This window comes from Apium graveolens, chromosome 8 (assembly GCF_009905375.1).
Source record: "Apium graveolens cultivar Ventura chromosome 8, ASM990537v1, whole genome shotgun sequence".
Classification (NCBI taxonomy): Eukaryota; Viridiplantae; Streptophyta; class Magnoliopsida; order Apiales; family Apiaceae; genus Apium; species Apium graveolens.
Window position 1 is genome coordinate 165,585,309 of NC_133654.1, and position 23,213 is coordinate 165,608,521.

Below are 23,213 nucleotides of genomic sequence, written 5' to 3' on the forward strand. Positions count from 1 at the left end.
ATAATCCAATCTGATAACCCGACTCGTATAATGTATATACATAAAATAATGTAATTAATATTCACGATATGGGTAAAACATTTTGATATCATATAGTATGCTTTTCGTATTTAAAATAATTTTTTGAAAATTTGGACAGCGACTGCTCTATTTATAAGCCTACCCGTCGAAACATAATCGACGTCAAATCTCAAATTTCACAATCCATGATTAAATACGACTTTACAATAAATATTTACATTCGAAAACTAACTTATTTATTTTATAAATTTAGGACTCAGGTTAGAATTATCATCGTCCACCGTCGACTCACCGAAGTTCATCGTCAACGGCGGTAAAATTTACGGGTACCCGATTAACTTCGGGTTTCCAACGTAAATTTCACCGATTACAAAATTAATTTCCCGCACGAAATATTTTTATTTCACAAAATCAATCAATTAAAGTTCCTGCAGAAAGTCAGATAAAATAATATAAAAAATGAACCAACAGCCACGCGTTACGCGCACAAAACGGAGAAAGGAACAGGACAGCCAACAATAACCGGAAACAGGGAAACAACGGCGGCCAAAAACACCAGCCAACACACACACACCACTATGCACACACATATCACACACTTAAACACACACATAGAGCACATATACATACACACGAATATATATATATACACAGCAGCACAAACCACAACACCACCAGAGAATCTGGCGGCCAACGCACCGGAAAACACGGCGGCGACTGCGAACCGAGAGGAAACAGGGAGAAGAAAACGAAGAGGAGGGAGAGAGGGATGAAAGAGAGAGTAATAGAAAGGAGAGTGGGAGAGATCGAGAGAGGAGAGTAGAGAGACGAGAGGAATTGATGCTTATCCGAAGGAAATAAAAAAAATGAATCACATTATTGTTAATCAAGGACACGACATGTGTCCCGTTTTAATGGATACGTGTCATTTTCTGACTGACTGCAAACTGACACGAACTGATTTAATCTATTTTAGGGGGGTACAGCTGTAAATAAATGTTCATCAAAATAATACCAAAATAATCTTAAAATTTTATAAATATTCCATAACTAATAAAACGTAAACTTCATAATTTTTGAAACATTTCTGAATTGCGCAACATACCCACAATTAACGATTTAACGAACAAACATGTGAGTGAATTTAATCAGAAAAATTTTCGAAATAATTTTAAAATTCTCAAAATATTATAAACTTCATAAAATATGATTTTCGTAATTTTTGAAACATTCTGAAATTAAATACTGAATTTAAAAATAAAGGTAATCGGAAAATCATTTAGGGATAAATAATCAATGAAATACTGATTTCTAAATTTTATAAAATCCCAAAAATAATTATTGAGATTATAAAATCATAAAAACAATTTTAGAGACAATCCAAATATTTATGAAAATAAATCTAAAATAAAACCACTTTTAAAAGTGAAAAAAAATAATGTAGCTCAATATTTAATTATACGAATAATCCTCGTAAACCAACAATCACATATAATTGATCACAAAACAACACACAGTTGACAGGACCAATACACATATTTTATTTATTTATTTATTCCACAATTACACATTTAATAATACAAAAATATACGAGTCGTTATATTTCTGGCATGAGTCACATAAGCCATCATGAGTAAATACTGCATTGGAAAATCCTCTCACAAGATCTTTCTTCACAAGTTCATTGATGTTGTTGAAATTGAGATGAGAAAGTCTCTATGTCAGTTCGAGCTGTCTTTTACAGATGCTCTATTAAGTAGACATACTTCAGAATTATCAAAATGTGTGGAGACCCTGGCTTCATATAAGTTACCATGTCTATGACCAATCATTGTAACCTTTCCATCTGATTTACTGACAATTTCATAATGTTCTTCATAAAAAGTCACATGATAACCTCTGTCGTCCTGCAACTAGAGCTACATTTTCAATGATGACATTTCTAAGTTTGATTTTGCCATATCTCATAATCTTTTCTAAGTTGCCATCTCCATAAGAAATATTTGGGTCAGCCTCCTCCCTAAACTCTGATAACAGGGATTTGTTTCCAGTCATGTACCCTGAACATCCACTGTTCAAGACTAGAGAATTTTTCTTATTACCATGCAATCAGATAAATAATTAATTAGTGTTTTTAAGGACCCAGACTTGATTGGATCCTTGGTCCTTTTTAAGTTTGTTAACATTTGCAGCAGAAGACTTTGAATCAAAGTTTATGCTAACATTCTTAATATCATAGTTTACACATGCAGAAACAACTTTTAATTTATTTAAAGAGGGTTTCAGTTCATAATAATCATAGTACAAACTGTATACTCTTTACAATTGTAAATTGAATGCCAAACACTACCACAGTGAAAATATGGATTTTGTGGTTTATATTTAACTGTTCTTTTCCTAAACTCTGACTTAGGAGGAACGATATTTATCTCTTTATTCTTCCTGCAAGCAACAGCAAGATGATTAGCACCACCACAGTTAAAACATGCCTTTCTAGGTGCATCAGGATTGGGTATATTTGTTTTCCTTATTGACACCTACTTTCCCATTTTTGTTCTTTCTAGACTGTTTTTCCTTATTTTTCATTTTGACTTCCTTCATCTTTTGCATAAGCTGTTTCTGATTCATTAAACCAAACTGACTTAGTGTGAGCTTGTTTACACTTATCAGTTTTTGAGTTTGACTTAGATGTTGATGTTGACCCTTTTTCATTTATTGACTTAAGAACATCAGCACTTAAGTTAAACTTGATAGCTCTTAACTGAGACTTTTTCAGTTTTACCTTCTTATAAGTATTTATTAGTTTAATTTTCTCAGTTTCTTTTTTATTTAACTTATCAGAAGTAGTTTTATCAGTATATTCTAATCCTGATCCCCAACAACCATTTTCTATTAAATCCGAAGTTGTTTTTCCTGAAATAGTCCAAAGTTTAATTACTTCTCTTTCTTTAGTTAGTTCCTTTTCTAGGTAAGTTTGCTTTTCCAAACAGTTTTTCTTTAACTTACAAAGCAACATCTCTTTCCTTTTGAGTTTCTAGCATGAAAACCAACTCAGCTTCTAGGTGATCATTCATTTTCTTAAGGTCAGAATTTTCAGTTCTAATCCAAGCATTTTCAAGTGTTTGATCCTTATAACTAACATGCAGTGATTTAAGAAATAGCCTTAACTCGCAGATATCGTCAATATCAAAAGCAAGTGTGGTTCGAGGTACCTTCAACTCAGTAGTCTCAGCCTCATTATCAGCATTTTCCATGAGAGCATAGTTGACGCCATCATCTGATTCTGATGTATCATCCCAGTTCTTTATGGTAATTAAGCCTTGTTTCTTTTTAACCTTTGGCTTCCTGTAGTCAGCTGCAAAGTGTCCTACTCCATCACAGTTGTAGCACTTTGCCTTTGACTTGTCATATTTTACAGATTTTGATTCATTCTCATCATAGTTTCTTCGGTAATTCCTCTTATCAGTATTTTAGGAACTGGAGCCCAACCTGGAAAACCTTTTTCCCTTCTTGAAGTCTTTGTAGACCATCCTCTTAAAGCTTTTAACCAAAAGAGCAGCCATCTGTTCAATATCTTCATTACTGCCATGATCACTTTCAATGTCTGATTCATTTTCAGAGTTTGAGTCATAATCAGAGTTTGATGACTAATTATCAGACTTTGCAATCATAGCCTTGCCTTTGGAGTGGCTTTTTCTCCCAGCTTTCTCCCTTGGTTTCTCTTCAACCCTGAGTGCAACCTGTTTTACTCTAGGTCCCTTCCTCTTGCTTTTTTGCTCCATCTTCAGTTCATGAGTCTTCAACATGCCATAGATCTCATCTAGAGATGTTTCATCAAGATCATAATTATCCCTTATTGATGTGACTTTCAAGTCCCACTTTTCGGGGAGTTCAAGAAGAAACTTCAACCTAGAATCTTTTGGATCATATCCTTTATTAACCAGTGACAAGTCATTCATCAGCTTTTGAAACCTGTCATAGATTTCAGTCAAGGTCTCATCAGCTTTTGAGTCAAAGTGTTCATACTCCTGAGTGAGTATAGTTCTTCAGTTCTTCTTGATAGCAGTGGTTCCTTGACACTTGACCTCCAAGGTGTCCCAAATTTCTTTGGCAATTTTGCATCCAATAACTCTATCGGACATGACACTATCAAGACTGCTATGCAACATATGTCTAACATTTGCTTCATTCATAATAGATGAAAGATCATCAGGAGAATAGTCCTTCTCTTTATCAACCATTTTTTCCTCTTGACCAGGAACAACAACAGCCAGCTTCATGGGCCTATGAGGATCATTATAAATCATATTCAGATATTCAGGATTTGTTGCTTCCAGACACATGGCCATCTTCACTTTTTAAATTGGTATTCATGAATTTTCAGGATTGGAATCTTGATAGCCTCATATCTACTCATATTGTGGCTGATTTGATTTGTGGATGGTGGAGGTTGGGGATTTTGTTGTGTTTCTTTGTCTGCCATTAGTGATTGTTCTATTGATCTTAAATTGTTTGTGTATCAACAGCAAGATATGATAACAATTGTTAGGCCTTTAATCAACTGTAGAGGGGGGTGAATACAGTTAAACAATCAAATTGAAAATAATAGACACAATTGAAAGAATAATTTTTATTATTGATGTATAAACACAGATTACAATACTCTCTCAAAGGATGAACAGATATCTCTGAGAGCTGTTAGGTTATGTGAATATTATAACAATGTTCGAACCACATAAAGTGTAAACTTAATCTGTGCTTGTGCTTATATACCGCACAGCTACACAATCAATAAGAAATCCTAATACAATACAATAAGGAATCCTAATATGTATTCATCTATTGATTGCTACAAAAAGTAAAGTCCAACACCGACATATCTCTGCAAATATTTCCTCTTTTGATATCTCTTAATTTCCAGCTTGATAATTATTGATGTGACTAAATGTTTATGTCAAATACTGATCAGTAAGTAGTGATGGCAAATGTTGATGATGTCACTTCTGTCAAATACTGATTTCAAATGATGATCAATAAGTTCTGATTGTTTAAATACTGATATCATCAATTTCTTCTAACATTTATGATATCAAATTTGTGAATAATGAGAGAGCGACTCATTAGAGTAAACATGTTTAACGAAAGAACGACTTTTATAAACTTCTTGATTTAGTATTTCTATTTATTATTCATAATTTTGTAAATGACCAAGATTGAATAAGAAATACAAAAAAATATTATATTTATAAGACCGATACAAAACGCTGCTTAATAAACTAGTACCATAGGACGGGGTGGTGAGGTGTTGTCTCGGGGCTTTCATATTATCTCAATCTATCTTCCAATTTTATCAAATTTTTGAAATATTAATTAGAAAAAATATTAATTGCCTTGTAATCTCGAACTTTTCTCTTCATTCAAATTATCTTATTAATATCTGAAAGTTTCTTTACCATATTAACAAACTTTTTTCCTACCTAGAATTACCCTATTATTTTTTCTCCTAAAATTTCTTTATCATATTATTATTTTGTTAAACTTTATTCTCAAGTCAAAAGTTAATTACTTCATTTTCTTATAAAATTTCTTTTTAACTTAAATTACCATCTTATAATTTTTGTATAATTTCTCTATCGTATGAAAATTTGCTTAAAATTACTTATCAAAATTACCATTTTCATATTATCCTAAATTTTAAGTCCTGAAATATATTTTAAACTTATAGTATCATTTTAATATTTACTAACAAATTCTTTGCAAGTCAAATTAGCAATTTAATATTTTTCAAAACTTACTAAATTTTAAAAATAAAAAAGAATCGTTTTTTTAATTTTTAATATATAGAATAAGTTATAATTGTACAAAAGTTATATATTATTTATAGATGTTTCTTATTAGAAAATATAATAATAATATTAATAATAATAATAAAAGATGTTATAAATAAAATTATTAAATTACTTTTTGAAAATATTTAAATTAAATTTCATGATATTAGAAAATTGGTTATTAATTAATAGATAATATAATTTAAAGATATTAAATTTGTGAATAACGAGAGAGCGCTTCAACATGTTTACATTGATTTTTTATACTCTTACATTGATTAAATAGGCCGGTGTTCAAGGTTCGTATAGAACCCTTAACTCTATTATAAAATTTTATCATTAACTTGTAAAATTGTATTTAAAAAAATACAAAATTTGATTTTATTGGATATCAATAATAATTATATTTAAATATTATAGAAAGTTTAACACTTAAAATTAAAAAAAAATTGATTTTAAATTTGATTTTTAATTTTGAATAATTTGATTAATAATTTTCAATGATTTTTAAAATAAAATATTGTGCAAATTCGCTTTTTGATTTGATAATTAAAATTTGTAACTACATATAATTAAAAATAAAATATTTTTGTGTATTATATTTATATTTATAAAAAGATTATTTACTGAACACTCTAGAGTCCTACCGAAATTATATATATTCAAAATTTCAAAATGATGAATATCAAATATAAAATATAAAAAAATCAAAAAATCATTTTGTAAGGCACGGCTTAATAATTAACTAGGAACCCAAATTGAACTCTAAACTCTTTTTTTTAACTTGACTTTAATCAAAATACAAGTAAAATAGACACACGGCCTTGAGCCTCGTCTGCGATCTTTTAATGTGTATCCGAAATAAGCCAGCTACAAGTGGACTGGAGAAACAGCTCCAAATCTCATCAGCAATTTATTAATGTGCGTCAGCAATGTAAAACTGCATATTATGCAATATTTGTTGCTATTACCACAACCAGATTGGCACTTTGGGTCACTGCCATTTACATGATCCATCATTCCTCACACAACACAATTATACATAGTCTCTTCTTTGAGACCCTCTAACATTGACGAGTGTACTACTAACATCGACAAATATCACAACTCTAATGCCCATTACGGGCATATGTATAAAAGTAAGTAGTAGCTTCAACAAATACTGCAATAATACTTGAAAGTATAACATAGCAAGTAGGCATCTGAAATTTTCTCCTAAATTTCTTGCAACAGTAGCCAATAATAGTACCCAAACTGAAATGGCCAAAGCATAAGAGGTCATGTGTAATGAAATGCCATTATAGTAACGACTGAGTGGTTCTCTTCCAGCTTCCCAGCTTCTCTCTCCCCTGTAAGAATAAGATCTTTTAGAAAAAAAAAGTTATTTGTGCTCAATAGCCTCAAGAGTTGGCTTATAACTCATAACAATTGAATCCTCCCAAACTTAACTTGTTGATGGTGCATGGTTCAAATAGCTTGCTGTGTTTATTATGGAAAGAGTAGCTATGGTGCGCAAACTGCTAAAATGGGGATAGACTAATAGCAAAACAAATCCTTTTGCAAGTCCTTTAACTTATAAGGGGGGGGGGGATTACGAAAATTAGTAGAAATCTGCACCAAACCTAATTTTCTGCCAGAATGCTAATCAATGTAGTAAATGGGGAAAACAATTTAATCTACTTCAGCAGATCTATGCTTTACGAAATTTATTTTTTAAAGACAAGGATTTTGTTAATCGTACAATCTAAAAGGGCTATTCTGCAGTAAAGAGCATACACTAATATGACAGTATTAATATTTTACCACAAGTACACTGGAGATTCATTGCAAATACTCATCTCATATTAAAATACGGGATTCTACTGTGAAATTACTTGTCCTTATATCACAGCAAGTACTCTAATAATGTGCATATTGCATCACATCCTACAATACAAAACATGATGAACGCCACAATTATCATTTTGCACGGAAGTCGATTGGGCTACAAAGTGCACTCTAAACATCATAAACTTTGAGCTAACTTAGTACCTACCATATCAAACAAATACCGGCGCAGAGTGCACAGTTTTCTGATATAATAGAGGGATGGGGCATGCAAGGAAACATGTTTTAACGTTTAGGATGCCAAAAAGACATTTATTAACACTTTCGGAACTCAACTTAGTAAATGCAAACCAAAGATAATATTTTCATCTGATTAGTTCATATGTTGATACAGACAATATGGTTATAACTTATAACATAACTACCAACAGCACTTTTGAATAATAAAAAAAATGGTTGAAAAAGCTTATGACAAAGACAGCATAATTGATTACTGAAATTCGCATACCTGACGAGGTCCAATAGCTAACTCATTTTCCATAATAGAAGTTGCTCTAAATCCCACGGAATGAAGCACTTCTTCGTAACTATGCACATCAAGATAAACAATAAGATGCCATCAGCATGTGCAACCTAATTAAAGTTAATGATCAAGAATTACTCTGCAACAGATACTTTATATGGGGGTCCACCCACGTGATCGCTGATCTGCCAAAAAAGGAAAGAAAAAAAATGAGTTTAGATATAGCTTAACTTGAACTAACTTGATTACACCCGGGGGCTGGAGGTTTCTGAGTTAAGAACAAGTATGCATATGACTCTTTTATTTATTTAGTGCATTTATTTTTTGCAAGACAGAATAAATACATAACTAACAGTCTCTGTAACATAGACGTGCCGGTAATACAATACAAGGGGTTCGCGAGTTGTACTGGAAACATCAATGTTATGAGCTCCCCATTTGGTTTCAGAAGATTTTGAATTCGGCTTGCCCACGCTGATCTCATGTCTGGTTCAATAGCGCAGAAAAACCTGTAACGTTACCCTTGAAATGTGAAAAACATACATTACAATTATGATACTGTAAATCAACTTATCATTTTTGACTTACGTATAGTCAAAAACAAGATCAAATAACTCAGTTGGCTGCCAGGTGAAGAAGTCCGTCTTTAGGAATGTGTGATGATTGGAACTGGGAGAAGATGAGGACAACTGTCCTGATGTTCAGATTAGAAATAGCATTTCTTATTAAGTAATGTGACCAGTGTAAGAAACATAACAATGCAAGATTACTTTCCAGGTTCCAATATTTTTTTAACTCAGATGACCATTGCTTCTTAAATATTGTCTATGATGAAACTTTTGTGTAGAAGCAATATAGATGTATGCATAAGGTAGTATGCTGTAAACGACGGGGCCATCCGCATTAACATACATAGCTAAAAAATTGTTATTTGCTGATAATCAATTTCTGTTTAGTGACTATTAAACTTGACAATAACATACATTACTAACCATTTGTCATTTGCCAATCAATATTTATGTAGTGATATTAAAGTTGACATATCCTATAAATTTAATAAATAAATATTATAGAAATCTGGTCAACAACTGTCAAAAGAAGCAATTACAGTGTATCGAGTGACTCAATAGTGGACAATTCCATTTCCCTGTCCTAATTTTCTACAACACATAACGAAAACTCATAAAATTCAAATATAGGTCTTAGAGACAATAATTTTGAAGGTCAAATGTGTAAAACTATAAAATTCGGCACACACAAGTATGAGCATACATGTATACAACAATAAACTGAAAGACTTGAATTTAGAAACCTTAGCTTATTTTATAAATTAATTTTAATTTTTTTGAAGATGTCTGAGTTCATAGCCTAGTAAGGTGTAAAGCAACTATCTTATTTTATAAATTAATTTCAATTTTATTGAAGATGTTTAAGTTCATAGCCTAGTAAGGTGTTAAACAACTAAGAAATAAAATAAATAATACCACACCATCAATGATCCCTGCAGCTAATACTTATGTTGAGACTCCATGAATATAACGGTCATAGAAGTGTTGAGCAAACAGACTTCTTTATATACTGCTCACCGAAAAACAGATTACTAGGAAATAAAAAGTGCAATAGAATGCTGTTAGTTCGAGTTATGTGGCTACTACAGAAGTAAAAATTTTGAATTAAAATTATCTGTTGAATTAGTAAAATTGATAGATCTGGTTTCAAGTTTGCATCAAAAGCTCTCAAATGTACATTGTACAGTACTTCCTAAAGATAGAGAGTTTGCTAAAATAAAAAAACAATCAGTTGTCACCTTGGTAGCTATCTCAATTGCACTCTCTGATATATCCAATCCAACAACATAACGATCAGAAGATGCAATTGCTATGACATCATGCCCCTGCCAAATTTGACAATACTCGTGAGAATTAACCAACATTGAAGAGGTCAAGAGGATATCACTATGTATTGTATACGTTGCAACCACTGCTATATGAACATGATTAAACGGATAAATAAGTTGATCTCTATTTTGGATATACAGAACTCCCTCCTAGTTTAAACAAAGTTAATTTTAAAAGGCAATACATTTCTTTTGAATTGACTGTAAATATTTCTGTTTGGTATCACGTGATTTTTAGGTACAAAGAGACAATCATTGTCACTAGCCAATGCAAGATTCATAATAGATGTAGTAAAACACTTGAAGAGTTCAGCAAAACCCTATATCTGAAGCAAACTACATTAATGCTAATAATTGGCAACTCAAATCCATCTTTAAGATTTATAGTGAAAGAGCACATTAGAGTTTATTATTGATATTTAGTTATGCTTTGTAGCTCAATTCAAACTCCAATGCTTTCTAATAGTTCCAAAGCACTACATAAATGACTTCTCTATGCTACTGCATATTTGGTAGTTGGTATTATTGGTAAAATGGAAAATGAAAGTCAGTCTTATAGAAAAGAGAATATTATGGTCAGTTTACCATAATAAGATGCTGTATGCATGGAGCTGGAATGGATCATTCTGAAGTACTAAAAGATGGCTAGTTTTTGTCTTATAAGGCTAATTTATAATCAATCAGTAGTTGGTAAATGATAAGCCCTACTAAAGTCAATATAACCTAATCTTCATTCCTTTCAAATTCTGATTCTCATCCCCAATGTTTAAACAAGATGTTTGTAATTACCAAAAAAAAAACAATTTCCACTTCTAATGAGCATGTGTATTTGTGTATTTTGAGTCGGTAACTTGAATATAAAACGGAGATAGAGAGCATACACTGCCACAACCAGGAACCAAAGCCCTGCCTTTAGGAAGAGAACCCGTTTGGAGAAGATGCAAGAGAATTGGGGTGGGTTGTCCTAAATCCCACGGAGTAACTCCTTCTCTCCAGCTTTTCTCCCAGCCATCTAAATACAAACCAGGGCTTATCAATTAGCACTCTACAATACTACAACCTAGCCTACAAATGTAAATGTAATCCTAATTCTACAACCCGTGTGACATACACATACAGGATACACATTAGGGGTGATGATTTCAGGTTTCTGGTCTTGTTTGTTTGTAGACGTATCAATATGATAATTCAAAACTTTTGATGAAATATGGAAATACAAAAGTAGAAATTTCGGATTACGCTTTTAATCATAGTAACACTAAATCAGTACTCTGGGTAGAGTCATGACATTGTCACTTCTCAAACATATATGTTGCAAACAAATATGTAAATCTCATATAACATATATGTAAATCTCATATAGAAAATTTAGCAACCAGTTGCAATAAGTACCTCTCTGTAAATCGTATCTCCTACTACGGGTGACCAGATATGTGGTTGTGTTGTTAGTAATATTGAAAATTTTCAATAAAGTATAAAATTTCGTAAACTACAAACAGGTTTAATAGAAAATCGGAAGTGAGTGATCATCAAAAAATACACAATTTATCCAAAATTTGGAAGATGTAAATACTGGGGTAACACCGCTTTACTTACAAAATCTAAACTCAGTTTGCAAACCCCAAAATTAAAATATAAGAAATCTATACTATATTAACGATTTGGGGTACCAGCCGAATGAGAGTTAACGATTTGGCGGAGCTTATCAACACTGGCTTTGCATCCGTTTGATTTCATAGCAGAAGCAGCACGCCTCATAATTGATTGTTTTCTTTCAACAAAATGATAATTATTCCCCAGTGTCCTAAAAATTGGCCGATTAACAGATTAATAGGTCGATTAGCCGATTAATCGGAGTTCGGACGAATCCCGTCTCGATTAATCGTTAATCGGGTCAAAGTACGGTTTTTTAAAAAATCGGTCAAAAGTCGGGCAGTTCAGAAAAAATTGGTCGAATCGGGTCAAAAATCGGCCGAATCAGTCAAAGTTTGAAATTAATAAAAAAAATATATTTAAAAAAAATAAAGTTTTTTAAAATAATCATTAACATTTAATATTTAATAACTAATATTAATAATAATATATTAATATCTTGACTCTTTTACACACCGAAACAATCATATATTCTTATATTCCTAAATCCTCTATATAAATACCTAATGAATTATTCTCAAATCTCAATACTCAACTTACTTACTCAATAGATTCAGGTATTCTTAATTTATTCAATAATTATTACTTAAATATCAAGTAGGTAGTAATTTAAAATTTTAAGATTTGAATTTGTACGTAATAATTTCTAATTATCAAGTAATATTAGTGAGTACTCAGTAGTAATTAATTAGTATAAATTACTTAAATATTAATTATGGACTCCTGATAGTAGTTTTTTTTATAAATCTTACTATTAAAACCTCAATACGGAATTAATGATATGTGGGTTTATTTTTTTAAATCTTATGGAAGAGTAATGACATTTAAATAAAATTATTTTTTATTATTTATTAAATAAATGTATTCTGATTAAAGTTCCGCTTAATCCATCCGATTAATCACTGATTATCCGATTAATCACTGAAAGGTCCTTCCCCGGACAATTTCAATTCCCGCTTTTTAGAACATTGTTCACACTTATTATTCCTCTGTTTCTCCACAAACCTGAAATTATCATGTTTAACATCCCCTCCCCTATTAATTCTACTAGCAGCAAGTCACAGGGATTTATTTTTAATTTACTAATCTTGCTGTGTGATTTCTTCCTTTTTTACATTAAAGTATCTCTCCAACCCCGTAAATGAAATGAAATGAATTGTTTGTTAAAATAATATAAAATAATAATTTTATATTACAGAGAATGAAAAAATATTTTGATTTTAATAATATTTATAGTTATTGGTTATATATTAAAAATAATATTTATTATTTTTAATAAAATGTTAGTTGAGAAATAACAATATAAGAAATCTAAAATATTAATTAAAATGGAAAAATGATAAATTGGATTATTATTGAAAATTGTAGCAGTTCTACGAACAGATAATTGAAAACTCGTAAAAGGTTAGACTTCTTTGAACCGAGTTAAACCTGCCCGACAACTCTTATATAAATTTTTATTGCTAAGACTATGTGGTTGGAAATGACCATTTTTTATATTGATTGGTGGAGAAATTATATTGACACATATAATTTAATTACGAGATTTGAGTGCACATAGAGATATTTTAATGGGTCATATTCCCATCAATCATATGTCACGGAACAATTAACTAACACTTCACTCCTGACAGTGTATCGTCGATCCAACGGTCACGATTTAAACACAACTCAATTCAGGCAATTTCTTGGCGATTAAAAACAGCTTGTATATTCGCTATGCTGTAATGCCGACTCTTATTTAACATCCTCAAACTTGAATACCAGACTGCACTTTCTCTTCATTCTTTTTTTCTAAATTTACATATTTTACTTCAAAACTTCAAGTGAGAACAGAAACAGATGGACGTGAAGAAAAAGTTGCAGACATATTTTCACATCACATCTTTACAATGAATGAAAACTGATTAACACAATGGTCATACTGCAATAGCACGATCAATCAACTTCAAACACTGAAGAATATATTATTATCAGATCTGAAGTTCACTGCAGTTGTAGCTTCAGGAAACCAAAACAAAAAAGTGATTTAGCAAGAGAACACATGCCAAGACAAATATTTCGCTCTTTCGTGAGAAACAAAATCACCTGTAGCCCCCCACCACCACCCCAACTACAACTGTAAACTTTTACACGGATGGAACCAATATATAAACTATTAATATATCCTGAACAATAGACACTGGAACTGAAACTTACTCTGTGCTCATGAAGTGACTGGCCTTCAGAGTTCAGACAGTTGAGAAGGATCTTCTATATGTTTCTCATTAGGGTCTTCCTCCCTCGTAGATGTGTCAGCTTCTTTACGCTGAACTGCACCATCTTGCCCACCTTTCTTTCCTCGTACCTGAGCAGATGTTGCCTGATAGAGAAGAAATTCGATGGAAATTCTAGAGAAGTTTAATGCTAGAATCTTAATATGGAAACCATAATTTCAATGCTAATATAGCAATTATATGCTAGCTGTAGAGATGTTCTATCTATGAGTAAGTCTTATTAGCCCTTGAAATAAACGATACTGCATATAATTTATAATACAGAGAGAGATGACCATACTGCATGTTTATGAAGTAGACGGACTTTCAGGCCATTTCTCCAGGTACCCTCTTCACTCAATTTAGTGACCTGAATGATAGTGAAAAGTTAGTATCCTCCAGTAATTCAAAAAAAAAAGGACTACAGCAATAAAAATCTGAAAGAAAGAGAATTAAACACATACTGCTCGTTCAGCACTTTCAACGGATTCATATTCCACAAACGCATGCAACTAGACAAAGAATAGCGAAAGGATATATATATATATATATATATCCAGTATCAAAGTATTAAATCAGCAGTTCATGTACCTTCCAACAGCTGAGAAAATCTTCATGAGGTTCTGGTGACAATGGTCTTCAGGCAAATTTTCAGCAATAACTATACGGGACTAAAAAAAACCAAATAACGTAGATTAGTGAAGGTGCAAAAGACCAGATGAACATAGACATCACGAATATCTCATTCAAACTCTACAAAGTTAAAAAAAAAATAGCGGGTACACAAACACAAGTTCCAAATTCACAGTATCATTTCCGGTACTTCCCGTTCACATAGTATTCAGAACCTGCCCAGTCAATACGGCAGATACTTGAACCTAGCAATTGTTTCTACACAAAATAAAAATATAGTAAACAAAAAAGGTGACTTACTTGCAGCTCTTCCATATCTGAATCTGTAAGGGGTAGTAGGCATCGCACTTTCTTCCCATCTTCACTAACCACCTACAGATTGTTGCATCAAAAAATTATCAAAATAACTGTAAAACATCAATAAGAGCATACAAAAATCATAGTGCAAAAGCTTACAAGCTTTGTTGAGTTCCGCAAAATGCCAGCAAGCTGGGAAGTACTGCTTACAAAAGCTTTAATTTTCTTGAAAGAGGTAACAACAGAAACTGGCACTGCATCAAATTTGATGAGTACCATTTTTAGTCAATTTATCAATTTGTATCAAAAAATAAAGTATGCAACTAAAATCCAAGCAGCAATATTAATTTTTCTCAAAGGGTTGAAAATGGAGGTTAGACATTATCAAAATAATTGAATAATAAATAGTAATACACATTAAACTTGCCGTGAGCCATTTTGGTTATGATTGAGCACACTGCATAAACCCGATCTAATGAGAATTAAATTATAGAAAACAACCTGAAAAAACGGAGGCAATTTCACACTTGAAAAGAAAACGAAACAGAAGGTGAACAATATATATTTAAGAGAGACTAGTTCAACTGATAAGTCATACACCTAAAATACACTTGGATCCAAAGTATATCCAAGTCTTTATGCTAGTGCTTTAGTTTTCATTGTAACACGTATCTTCTTCCATTAAATTGTGATGTTCACTTGTATCATACACTCAAACGGAAAATATAAGACATCAAAAACTTAGTCAATAAAATCTACCATTAATCTTTAACAGCAGTACAGCACATAGCTTTCATGTCACTTAAACATGGCAAGAAGACCTTAAGTTTCTGATATATTGCACTAGCACTAAATTACAAAAACAAATTGAGCTCATATTCCATATTCTGCAATATATGCTTATACAATATATCGAATGGATAGAAACTATTAGTCATCACAGCATGCATACAGTTAAAATCCTATATAATATAATAACTACGAGAGTTGCAGTAAAAAGATATATTAGAAAAAAAAAAAAAGCTGTACCATATCCATCAGGATCTTTGTTTACGAACTTCATTAGATGATCAGTAGTAGCCAAATTAATATCACTGAAATAATACTCCACCTGCAGATTGTTGCATTAAAGATACATCAATGAATCAGTGAGACACTTCTGTTTAAGGATAGACAATCGAACTAACAACTTAGGATATGAAGATCCTTGTGATGAATAAAATTTTTGAATAATACAACATAGCTAATTGACACGATCTACCTTGTTTCATGTTGCACATAGTAACAACAAAGAAAGACATCTACGTTCTGGTTGTCTGGAAACTCTGAGCACATAAAAAGATAATTACCTTTTAATTGAATTGTAAACCATAGTTTTGAAAGAGAAAAGTAAAAAAGAAAAAAAATAGATCAATAACATAAGAAGATTAAAAAATCAGAAGCAAATTGTCAAAAAAAAAAAAATCAGAAGCAAAGCTCAATAGCTAGCATTCTCATTTTGAAATATGATATCCAAGTGCCAGATCTTATTGTCAAAATTTGTAAATCGCGTGCGATTCATCCTCCACGAACCTTGTTATTATTATGTTCAATCCACAATCTGAACAAACTGGCTCCGTCGTTATGAAACATTGTATTGTTTTGGAACTAACTACTTCAAATAGAATTTGTAAATACTAAAATTAATACTTCTTTTGTCTGTATACAAGTAAGCAATATAATTGGCAAAATAATATACGCCAAAAAAACATTAAAAACCAAAAATATTTGAAAACATTATGCAAACTCTATCTTCAGTTCTTCACTTATATTGTGTACCAGTTACTCTAAAACCTCAAGGTGTTAGAGAATGGTCATTTCCAGGATCTTATATTATTCTAACACTCCCCCTCACTCGAAAGCCCATTTATAGCCTATTTATGGGTCGAAAAGTGGATCACGGGCGCCCATCTTTGAAGCATAAATTTGTCTTTCGTGTTCCTCATAAATTGTGAGAAATGTTGGGGGTGGCAGGGATCGAACCTGAGTCCTCTGCCAGTCAGAACTCTGAACTCTGAACTCTGATACCATGTTAAGGAACTGGTTACTCTAAAACCTCAAGGTGTTAAAGAATGGCCCTTTCCAGGATCTTATATTATTCTAACAATTATGTATGTACAGAAAAAGCAAAATCCAAAAGATATAAGAATGACAATTGTCGCATATAGTTTTTACCAAGTATAATATCAATGTACGACAAAAAGGAAATTGTCGTATGTTTCAAAAAAGGAATGTTCCCAGGTTGTCATATGTATCACCCAAATAAAGGAACTACTAATTACTTTGGAAAAATATATGACCAATGAATGTACGACAAAAAAACATTTGTCGTATGCTTCAAAAAACATCCCGGCTCTCCTATGAATCAAGCTAATAAAGTACTAAAGTCCACTTAGCCAAAAGTTATGACCTATAAATAGTGACATACACACATATAGTGTAATGTGACAAATAAGAATAGAAGATGCAATAACCATGAATATTGAATAAATCGGTACAAACCAAATTTCTCGATCCTCAAGTACATGTCAAACGTATAAACGGCCTAAACTATTATCCATGTAAGCAATCATAAGCTAAGACCACAAGCAAGCATTCAATTCACAATTAAAAACAATAACAATAAAATCACAAACCAAACAATTAAACACAAAATACAACAACTAACGGTCTCAAGTCAACAATAAACAACCTAATTTCAGCATATTCAAATATCACGAAGTTGCTACCAGATTAATGACTTTCTGCGCAGCATCATCCGTAATCTCACTCTTATTCACCTCACCGCCACTTTTCTTACTCGAACCGCCTTGACTAGCCTGCTGAACAACCTGCTTCTGTTGCTGCTGATACTGAACAACCGGCACGTACTTCTGCGTAAAGCCCCATTGTTGATTCTCAACTTAATAGCAAATAGATACTTGTTTTTGTGTGCATAAGAACTTGGCAACGGCAAGCTGCTTCTTTGACCATGTAAGTAGGCTGACAATCTCAAATGAAAATCTAGAATTGTCCTATAAAGATTGTCCCCCCCCCAAACAACAAAAAACTCCGCCTCCTCTTAAAATTTAATGAAAACAATAAAAACACTCCGTATAGTGGTGGAACAATGTTAAACTTAAACATACCAAGTGAATACACACTGCATTATCAAAAAACAAATACGCAGAACAACAACACATATATAACTACATTCCCCTAAAAACTGAGAGGAACTGATACCCAATTTATAAAAACACAATTCATGTAAGTAGCATAGCAAATAAACATCAATATCTTAATCGCAAAACAATCTAATCCTTATGAGTTAAACATACCAATACACAAGTCGAAAATAACAAATCCTTAAGGGTTGAAAAAAAGCATTCATAAACAGTAAGATACATAACCAAATACATCTGGAAAACACGAAAGAAGTTCTAATCTTTAGTGGAAACACCGTACTTCTCCTGCAACTTAGTAATCTCATCCTCCTTTTTCTTATGATCAAACTTCTTACTCATCTTAGCCTGCTGATAATACAACACAATCAAGTACCTATTAGCCACATTAAAGCCGGAGAGATGATCAACAGCAGTCTTGGCATCGTAAATATCTTCGTAAACAACAAAGGCGGTGCCACGTGTGTCCTTGCCGTTACCAAGACGAATCTGACGAATAGCGCCGTACTTGCCGAAAATATCGTACATCTCTTCGCTGGTGATGTTGAAGGGGAGGTTGCGGACGTAGAGAACGCGATTTACTTCTGGTGGCAGACGCGTGTTGCCCTTGCGTAAACTCATTGTCGCTGCTGCCATTGTTAGGGTTTTCAGAGAGATACAGAGGGAGATTGGGGGTGGGTAAGAACTGAAATTACATACCGTCTCGCCTTGTTTTTTAAAAATTTGTACTGTTATTTATAACTAGCGTAATAGCTGTGCCTGTGCGTATATATATTGTTTTTTACAAAATTTAGTTAATAAAATATATAAAAAATATATACTTCTACAAAAACTAAATAAAAAGGAGACACGTAAATAATATAAATTAATATTTTATTTACTCAGAAATTAAAGTAATAAAAAAAGAATTTGATAAAAATAAAGGATGTGACTTATCTAATAAGAATTTGAAATAAATTTAAGAAGTTATGTAGCACAATGGTAGTGATATGACGTTTTTGAGCAGAAAGTTTGGGGTTCGGTTTAAATTCAACAATATACCTATTTTTAACAAAATTATGTGAGGAATGACATTTTTAAAAAATTTCAATATAAAATGACAAAATTGTAATTTTATTGCTATTAAAAGAGCTCAATTTGCCCCTAGTCCTCTTTTGATATATAGAAGAAGATACAATTATAAGTTAAACTAAGGAAACTATGAAAACAGAGTTACATAAATAATATAAAATAACATTTTATTTACTCAAAAGTTAAAATAATAAAAAAAGATTATAATAGAAAGAGATGATGTGCTTTATCTAATAAGATTTTTAATTAGAACTTAATAAGATATATAGCATAGTGGTAGTGATATGTACCTTCAGAATATAAGGTTAGGGTTCGAGGTACGAATCTTGGTGTGCATACAAGTTTTTCTTATTTTTAAGTTTAAATCATATAAGGATGTCATTTTTGTAATTTTTGAACATAATAGGGTAAACTCGTAACTTCACAACCATTTAAATGGCTCAATTTGCCCTTGGTTGTCCTTTAATATATAGAAGAAGATATAAAAGGATTAAAAAATAAAAAAAAAGATTATGCTTCGTCCTCACATAAAATATAAATAAACTTTATATTTATAAGGACAATCATCGAATCTTGGTGTGCACACAAGTTTTTCTTATTTTTAAGTTTGAATCATATAAGGATGTCATTTGTGTAATTTTTGAACATAATAAGGTAAACTCGTAACTTCACAACCATTAAAATGGCTCAATTTGCCATTGGTTGTCTTTTAATATATAGAAGGAGATATAAAAGAATTAAAAAATAAAAAAAGATTATGCTTCGTCCTCACATAAAATATTAAAAAACTTTATATTTATAAGGACAATCATCGGATGAAACAATTAACTAACACATCACTCCCAAGCCGTTGGATCCACGATTTTAAAAGAATATTACCCGGTCCACGCATAATATTCCCGGAAAGGGCTTTCTATTAAGCATTTTCAGCATAATGTGCCTGTTACCTTAATGACTTATAAGTCAGCAAAAACTTATCGACGAGTGTTTATCCACTCAACTTAGTTGAATTTATAACTTATAAGCTGATAAGTTGAATGTTAGCAACGACGTATTTTTTCTCAACTTATTTTATTATTTTTCACTTTTCTATTTTAGTTTTAAAAAATATTTTTTAAATAGTAATCTAACTTAAAATATAAGAATTAGTATAATTATATTTAAAAATTATTTATTTAAGTTTATTTAAGTAAAAATAATTCTAAATTATAAGTAAATTATCCAAACACTTATATAACTTATAAACATTTATCAACTTATTACTTATAAATCACTTATTCAATTTAAGTCATAAGTTACTTATTTTAAGATTTCCGAAATGGGCACAATATCTGTGAAGCGAGTAATGACTTAATTCCTTAAAACGCTAACGCGGTTATTTTTTGCGGACCGACTGGAGAGTGAATTAAACCCGATTTTGAACCCGTTTTGCGGTTAACAGTTTAATATTCAAACACAACTTGAGTCATGTGTTAGGGCGAAAACACGCACTAATATTCACGCAAGTATACGCGTTCGCAAGTAATATAGAATATTTTCTAGTTCGTTCCCTCAGAGACTCAGACTAATTTATTGTCTAATTTAACTCACTCACCAATGTATGATTACTTCTCAATGTTAAGATAATAACACTTAAAATTGTTGATTAAATATTAACTATAATTAACTACTTAATTAACCACTTAACTAACACTTCAATTTATCAATAATAAAACACTCATGAGATCACAACTTCATTATTACTTCCTTCTATAGCCATTGTTATTACCTTTAGCATGTGACAGTGATGATATTAATCGAATAACACAAAACTGATAAAAGCCAACTTTCATTGTACTAATACCATTCTACCAAGCATCCACAATTAAGATAGAAGTTGAATAGTCATCAATTATGTTGAGTTCCTATATGTCTACAGAAATTGACAACACAACGATTTAAGCACAAGTTATTCCTTTTGATTACATAGGGCAAATAAAATTGTTAGAGTTACCCACTAATCATGCACAACGTACATGAACCTATGCTAGCATGGCAAGTTCTAAATCTCAAGATCCACCATCGCTTCACAAGAGATTAACACCCTATCTTATATGTTCGCGACGCACATAAGACGAATACGCACAACCAATACTAGATATCATGCAATCATCACACACTAAAGTATTAAACAATTAACTAAAGAATTCCATAATAAATCCGTTGCAACCCCATGATCACGATTAGCCCATAATAGAACTTATCGCCATCATGGGTTCATATGAAATCATGATAAACAACACAAGAAAATAATAACTAAACTAATTATATTAAAACAGAGTACGTCACAAGAGTAAATAAGTCAAAGCAAGAAAACTAGCATCCAACGTTACAACGAAACAAGAATCACAAGAAAATATGCTTCCTCTTCGTTGCGGTGTGCTAAATCGGTCTTCTTCCTTATCTCCTTCGCTTCTTGCGCAAAACACAATCTAAAACATAATCTCCTTCTTATTCTCTATGAAAACGTCTCAAATCTACTTATATAATAGTCCCATAAAACTCAGATTACATAGAAGTTGGAAGCCAAACAGAAGTTGTTAGGAATATATGTGCATTAGTTTGATGATATGTTTAACAAAACACTTAAGTAGAAATTCAGTGTCTGTAGCCTCAACGGATAAGACCACTTTGGCTATCCGTTGATGGTGTAGCTTTACTTAGAAATAAGTCTAGTGTTGTAGCATATTTCAGTCTCTGTATTTAAGATGTAATTCTTAGAAGTTGAGAGAAACTATGAGTCATGTTGACTACTAGAAGATATGCAGATAGGAAGGCCAATTGTAAATATTTCATGCCTTGTAATCTTGTATAAATGAAGTGGTATCAACGGATGACTTAAAGACCTTCAACGGATGAGAAGCTAAGCTTCAACGGATGTCTCTAAAGCTTCAACGGATAACATCCTTCAACGGATGAGTGCATCAACGTATGAAAGCTTCAACGGATGTTCTGTTGATTAACCGTTGATAAGTGGTAGTTGTACCTACAAACAGAGGCACGTGGGTGAACAGAGATAACTGAAATGTGGCAGCCTAATTTCAGGAACATCAGAAAAAGCAGCTGTTCTACTCTAGTATAAAGAGACATTAAGTCAACAAAATACTGGAGTGAACTGGAGAAGAAACAAGTGGAGATCTTACTTTATTATTTTATATATCCTTGTCTTCACTTGTAAACTTGGTAATATATAAACCAAGTAGTAGCTAGTAATTAGATAAGAATTTTTCCAGAGCTGTTTAGAAAAATCTTGAGAGAAAAATTATCTAGTTTGTACTAGGATGCAGCTGTGATCAAATTCTTAGATCACAGAATTTCTGAAATACCATCTCTGGTGGAACAACAAATCCACCAGAAAAGTTTTTAAAGGTTTATTGTGTTCTTTACATTTGTGTTTGAATATATATCTGTCTGTATCAGCTTAAAGCAATTCACACACTTGTTCATCTTGAACACACAGTCTTTATAAACTGCTCAAAACTTGAAAAAGTTTTGAGATTTACATTCAACCCCCCTTCTGTAAATCTCATTGTTAGTTCTCTAGAAATAACAGAAGTAGAAGTCTAAAATAATTCAGCTTTTTCCCCGACCCTGCGCGGCCGCTCAGCATTTCTGCGCGGGCGCGCAAGGCTGCTGCGCGGCCGCTCAGCATTGCTGCGCGGGCGCGCAGGACCCTACTGGAAAAATTCCAGGTTTGCTCCGTTTCTTCGCCGTAATCTGCCCGTTCTTTTCCTCTCGCAATGGTGAACACATGCCAAGGCTTATTCTTGATGATTCCTCCTCCGAAATGCAACTAATACCCTGAAATGCATAAACACTAGAAAAACGCATCAAATACACAAAATACTTGATTTCAAGACACCAATTTAAGCCATTTTAAGACAATCTAAGTGGTATAAAATGCCACTTATCACACCCCCAAACTTAAATCGATGTCTGTCCTCAAGCGTCACAGACTCAAAACAAATA

At 32.1% G+C, this 23,213-nt stretch overlaps 3 protein-coding genes across 20 annotated transcripts; all 3 read right to left on the bottom strand.

Moving 5' to 3' along the window:
- Positions 1 to 6,782: 6,782 nt before the first annotated feature.
- LOC141677871 (putative thiol methyltransferase 2) lies at positions 6,783 to 11,903 on the bottom strand. 14 transcript variants are annotated; one of them, XM_074483982.1, is made up of 8 exons: positions 11,767 to 11,903; positions 10,978 to 11,108; positions 10,007 to 10,093; positions 8,788 to 8,888; positions 8,609 to 8,708; positions 8,352 to 8,384; positions 8,185 to 8,263; positions 6,783 to 7,198 (listed from the first exon to the last, which is right to left on the bottom strand). In XM_074483982.1, exons 1-7 carry the CDS (start codon positions 11,852 to 11,854, stop codon positions 8,231 to 8,233), a joined length of 573 nt encoding a protein of 190 aa, XP_074340083.1. In that variant the 5' UTR covers positions 11,855 to 11,903; the 3' UTR covers positions 6,783 to 7,198; positions 8,185 to 8,230. The 14 variants fall into 14 exon arrangements, 11 of the variants coding, with proteins under 11 accessions (XP_074340083.1, XP_074340078.1, XP_074340077.1 ...); XM_074483977.1 differs by having other exon boundaries at positions 8,338 to 8,384; XM_074483976.1 differs by having other exon boundaries at positions 6,783 to 7,213; positions 8,338 to 8,384.
- A 1,853-nt stretch (positions 11,904 to 13,756) lies between these two features.
- On the bottom strand, positions 13,757 to 18,115 carry LOC141678303 (la-related protein 6B-like). 5 transcript variants are annotated; one of them, XM_074484581.1, is made up of 6 exons: positions 17,703 to 18,115; positions 15,964 to 16,045; positions 15,094 to 15,188; positions 14,938 to 15,009; positions 14,306 to 14,675; positions 13,757 to 14,111 (listed from the first exon to the last, which is right to left on the bottom strand). In XM_074484581.1, exons 2-5 carry the CDS (start codon positions 15,995 to 15,997, stop codon positions 14,580 to 14,582), a joined length of 297 nt encoding a protein of 98 aa, XP_074340682.1. In that variant the 5' UTR covers positions 15,998 to 16,045; positions 17,703 to 18,115; the 3' UTR covers positions 13,757 to 14,111; positions 14,306 to 14,579. The 5 variants fall into 5 exon arrangements, with proteins under 5 accessions (XP_074340682.1, XP_074340680.1, XP_074340683.1 ...); XM_074484579.1 differs by having other exon boundaries at positions 16,196 to 18,115; XM_074484582.1 differs by having other exon boundaries at positions 14,306 to 14,374; positions 14,596 to 14,675; positions 15,964 to 18,115.
- A 133-nt stretch (positions 18,116 to 18,248) lies between these two features.
- On the bottom strand, positions 18,249 to 18,861 carry LOC141678302 (splicing factor 3B subunit 6-like protein). The gene has a single exon (XM_074484578.1). The coding sequence runs from the start codon at positions 18,768 to 18,770 to the stop codon at positions 18,393 to 18,395; it is 378 nt and encodes a 125-aa protein (XP_074340679.1). The 5' UTR covers positions 18,771 to 18,861; the 3' UTR covers positions 18,249 to 18,392.
- Between the last annotated feature and the right edge of the window lie 4,352 nt (positions 18,862 to 23,213).

Coding starts and splice junctions, on each gene's coding strand:
- LOC141677871 (XM_074483971.1), bottom strand. CDS start 11,854: ATGAGGCGTGCTGCTTCTGCTATGAAATCAAACGGATGCAAAGCCAGT. Junction 8,264..8,337: donor TATAAAGTATCTGTTGCAGA/GTAATTCTTGAT, acceptor TGATGTGCATAG/TTACGAAGAAGTGCTTCATT. Junction 7,214..8,184: donor TAGCTATTGGACCTCGTCAG/GTATGCGAATTT, acceptor TTTTTCTAAAAG/ATCTTATTCTTACAGGGGAG.
- LOC141678303 (XM_074484581.1), bottom strand. CDS start 15,997: ATGAAGTTCGTAAACAAAGATCCTGATGGATATG. Junction 15,189..15,963: donor CAAAGATCCTGATGGATATG/GTACAGCTTTTT, acceptor AATTTGATGCAG/TGCCAGTTTCTGTTGTTACC. Junction 15,010..15,093: donor TGCGGAACTCAACAAAGCTT/GTAAGCTTTTGC, acceptor AACAATCTGTAG/GTGGTTAGTGAAGATGGGAA.
- LOC141678302 (XM_074484578.1), bottom strand. CDS start 18,770: ATGGCAGCAGCGACAATGAGTTTACGCAAGGGCAACACGCGTCTGCCA.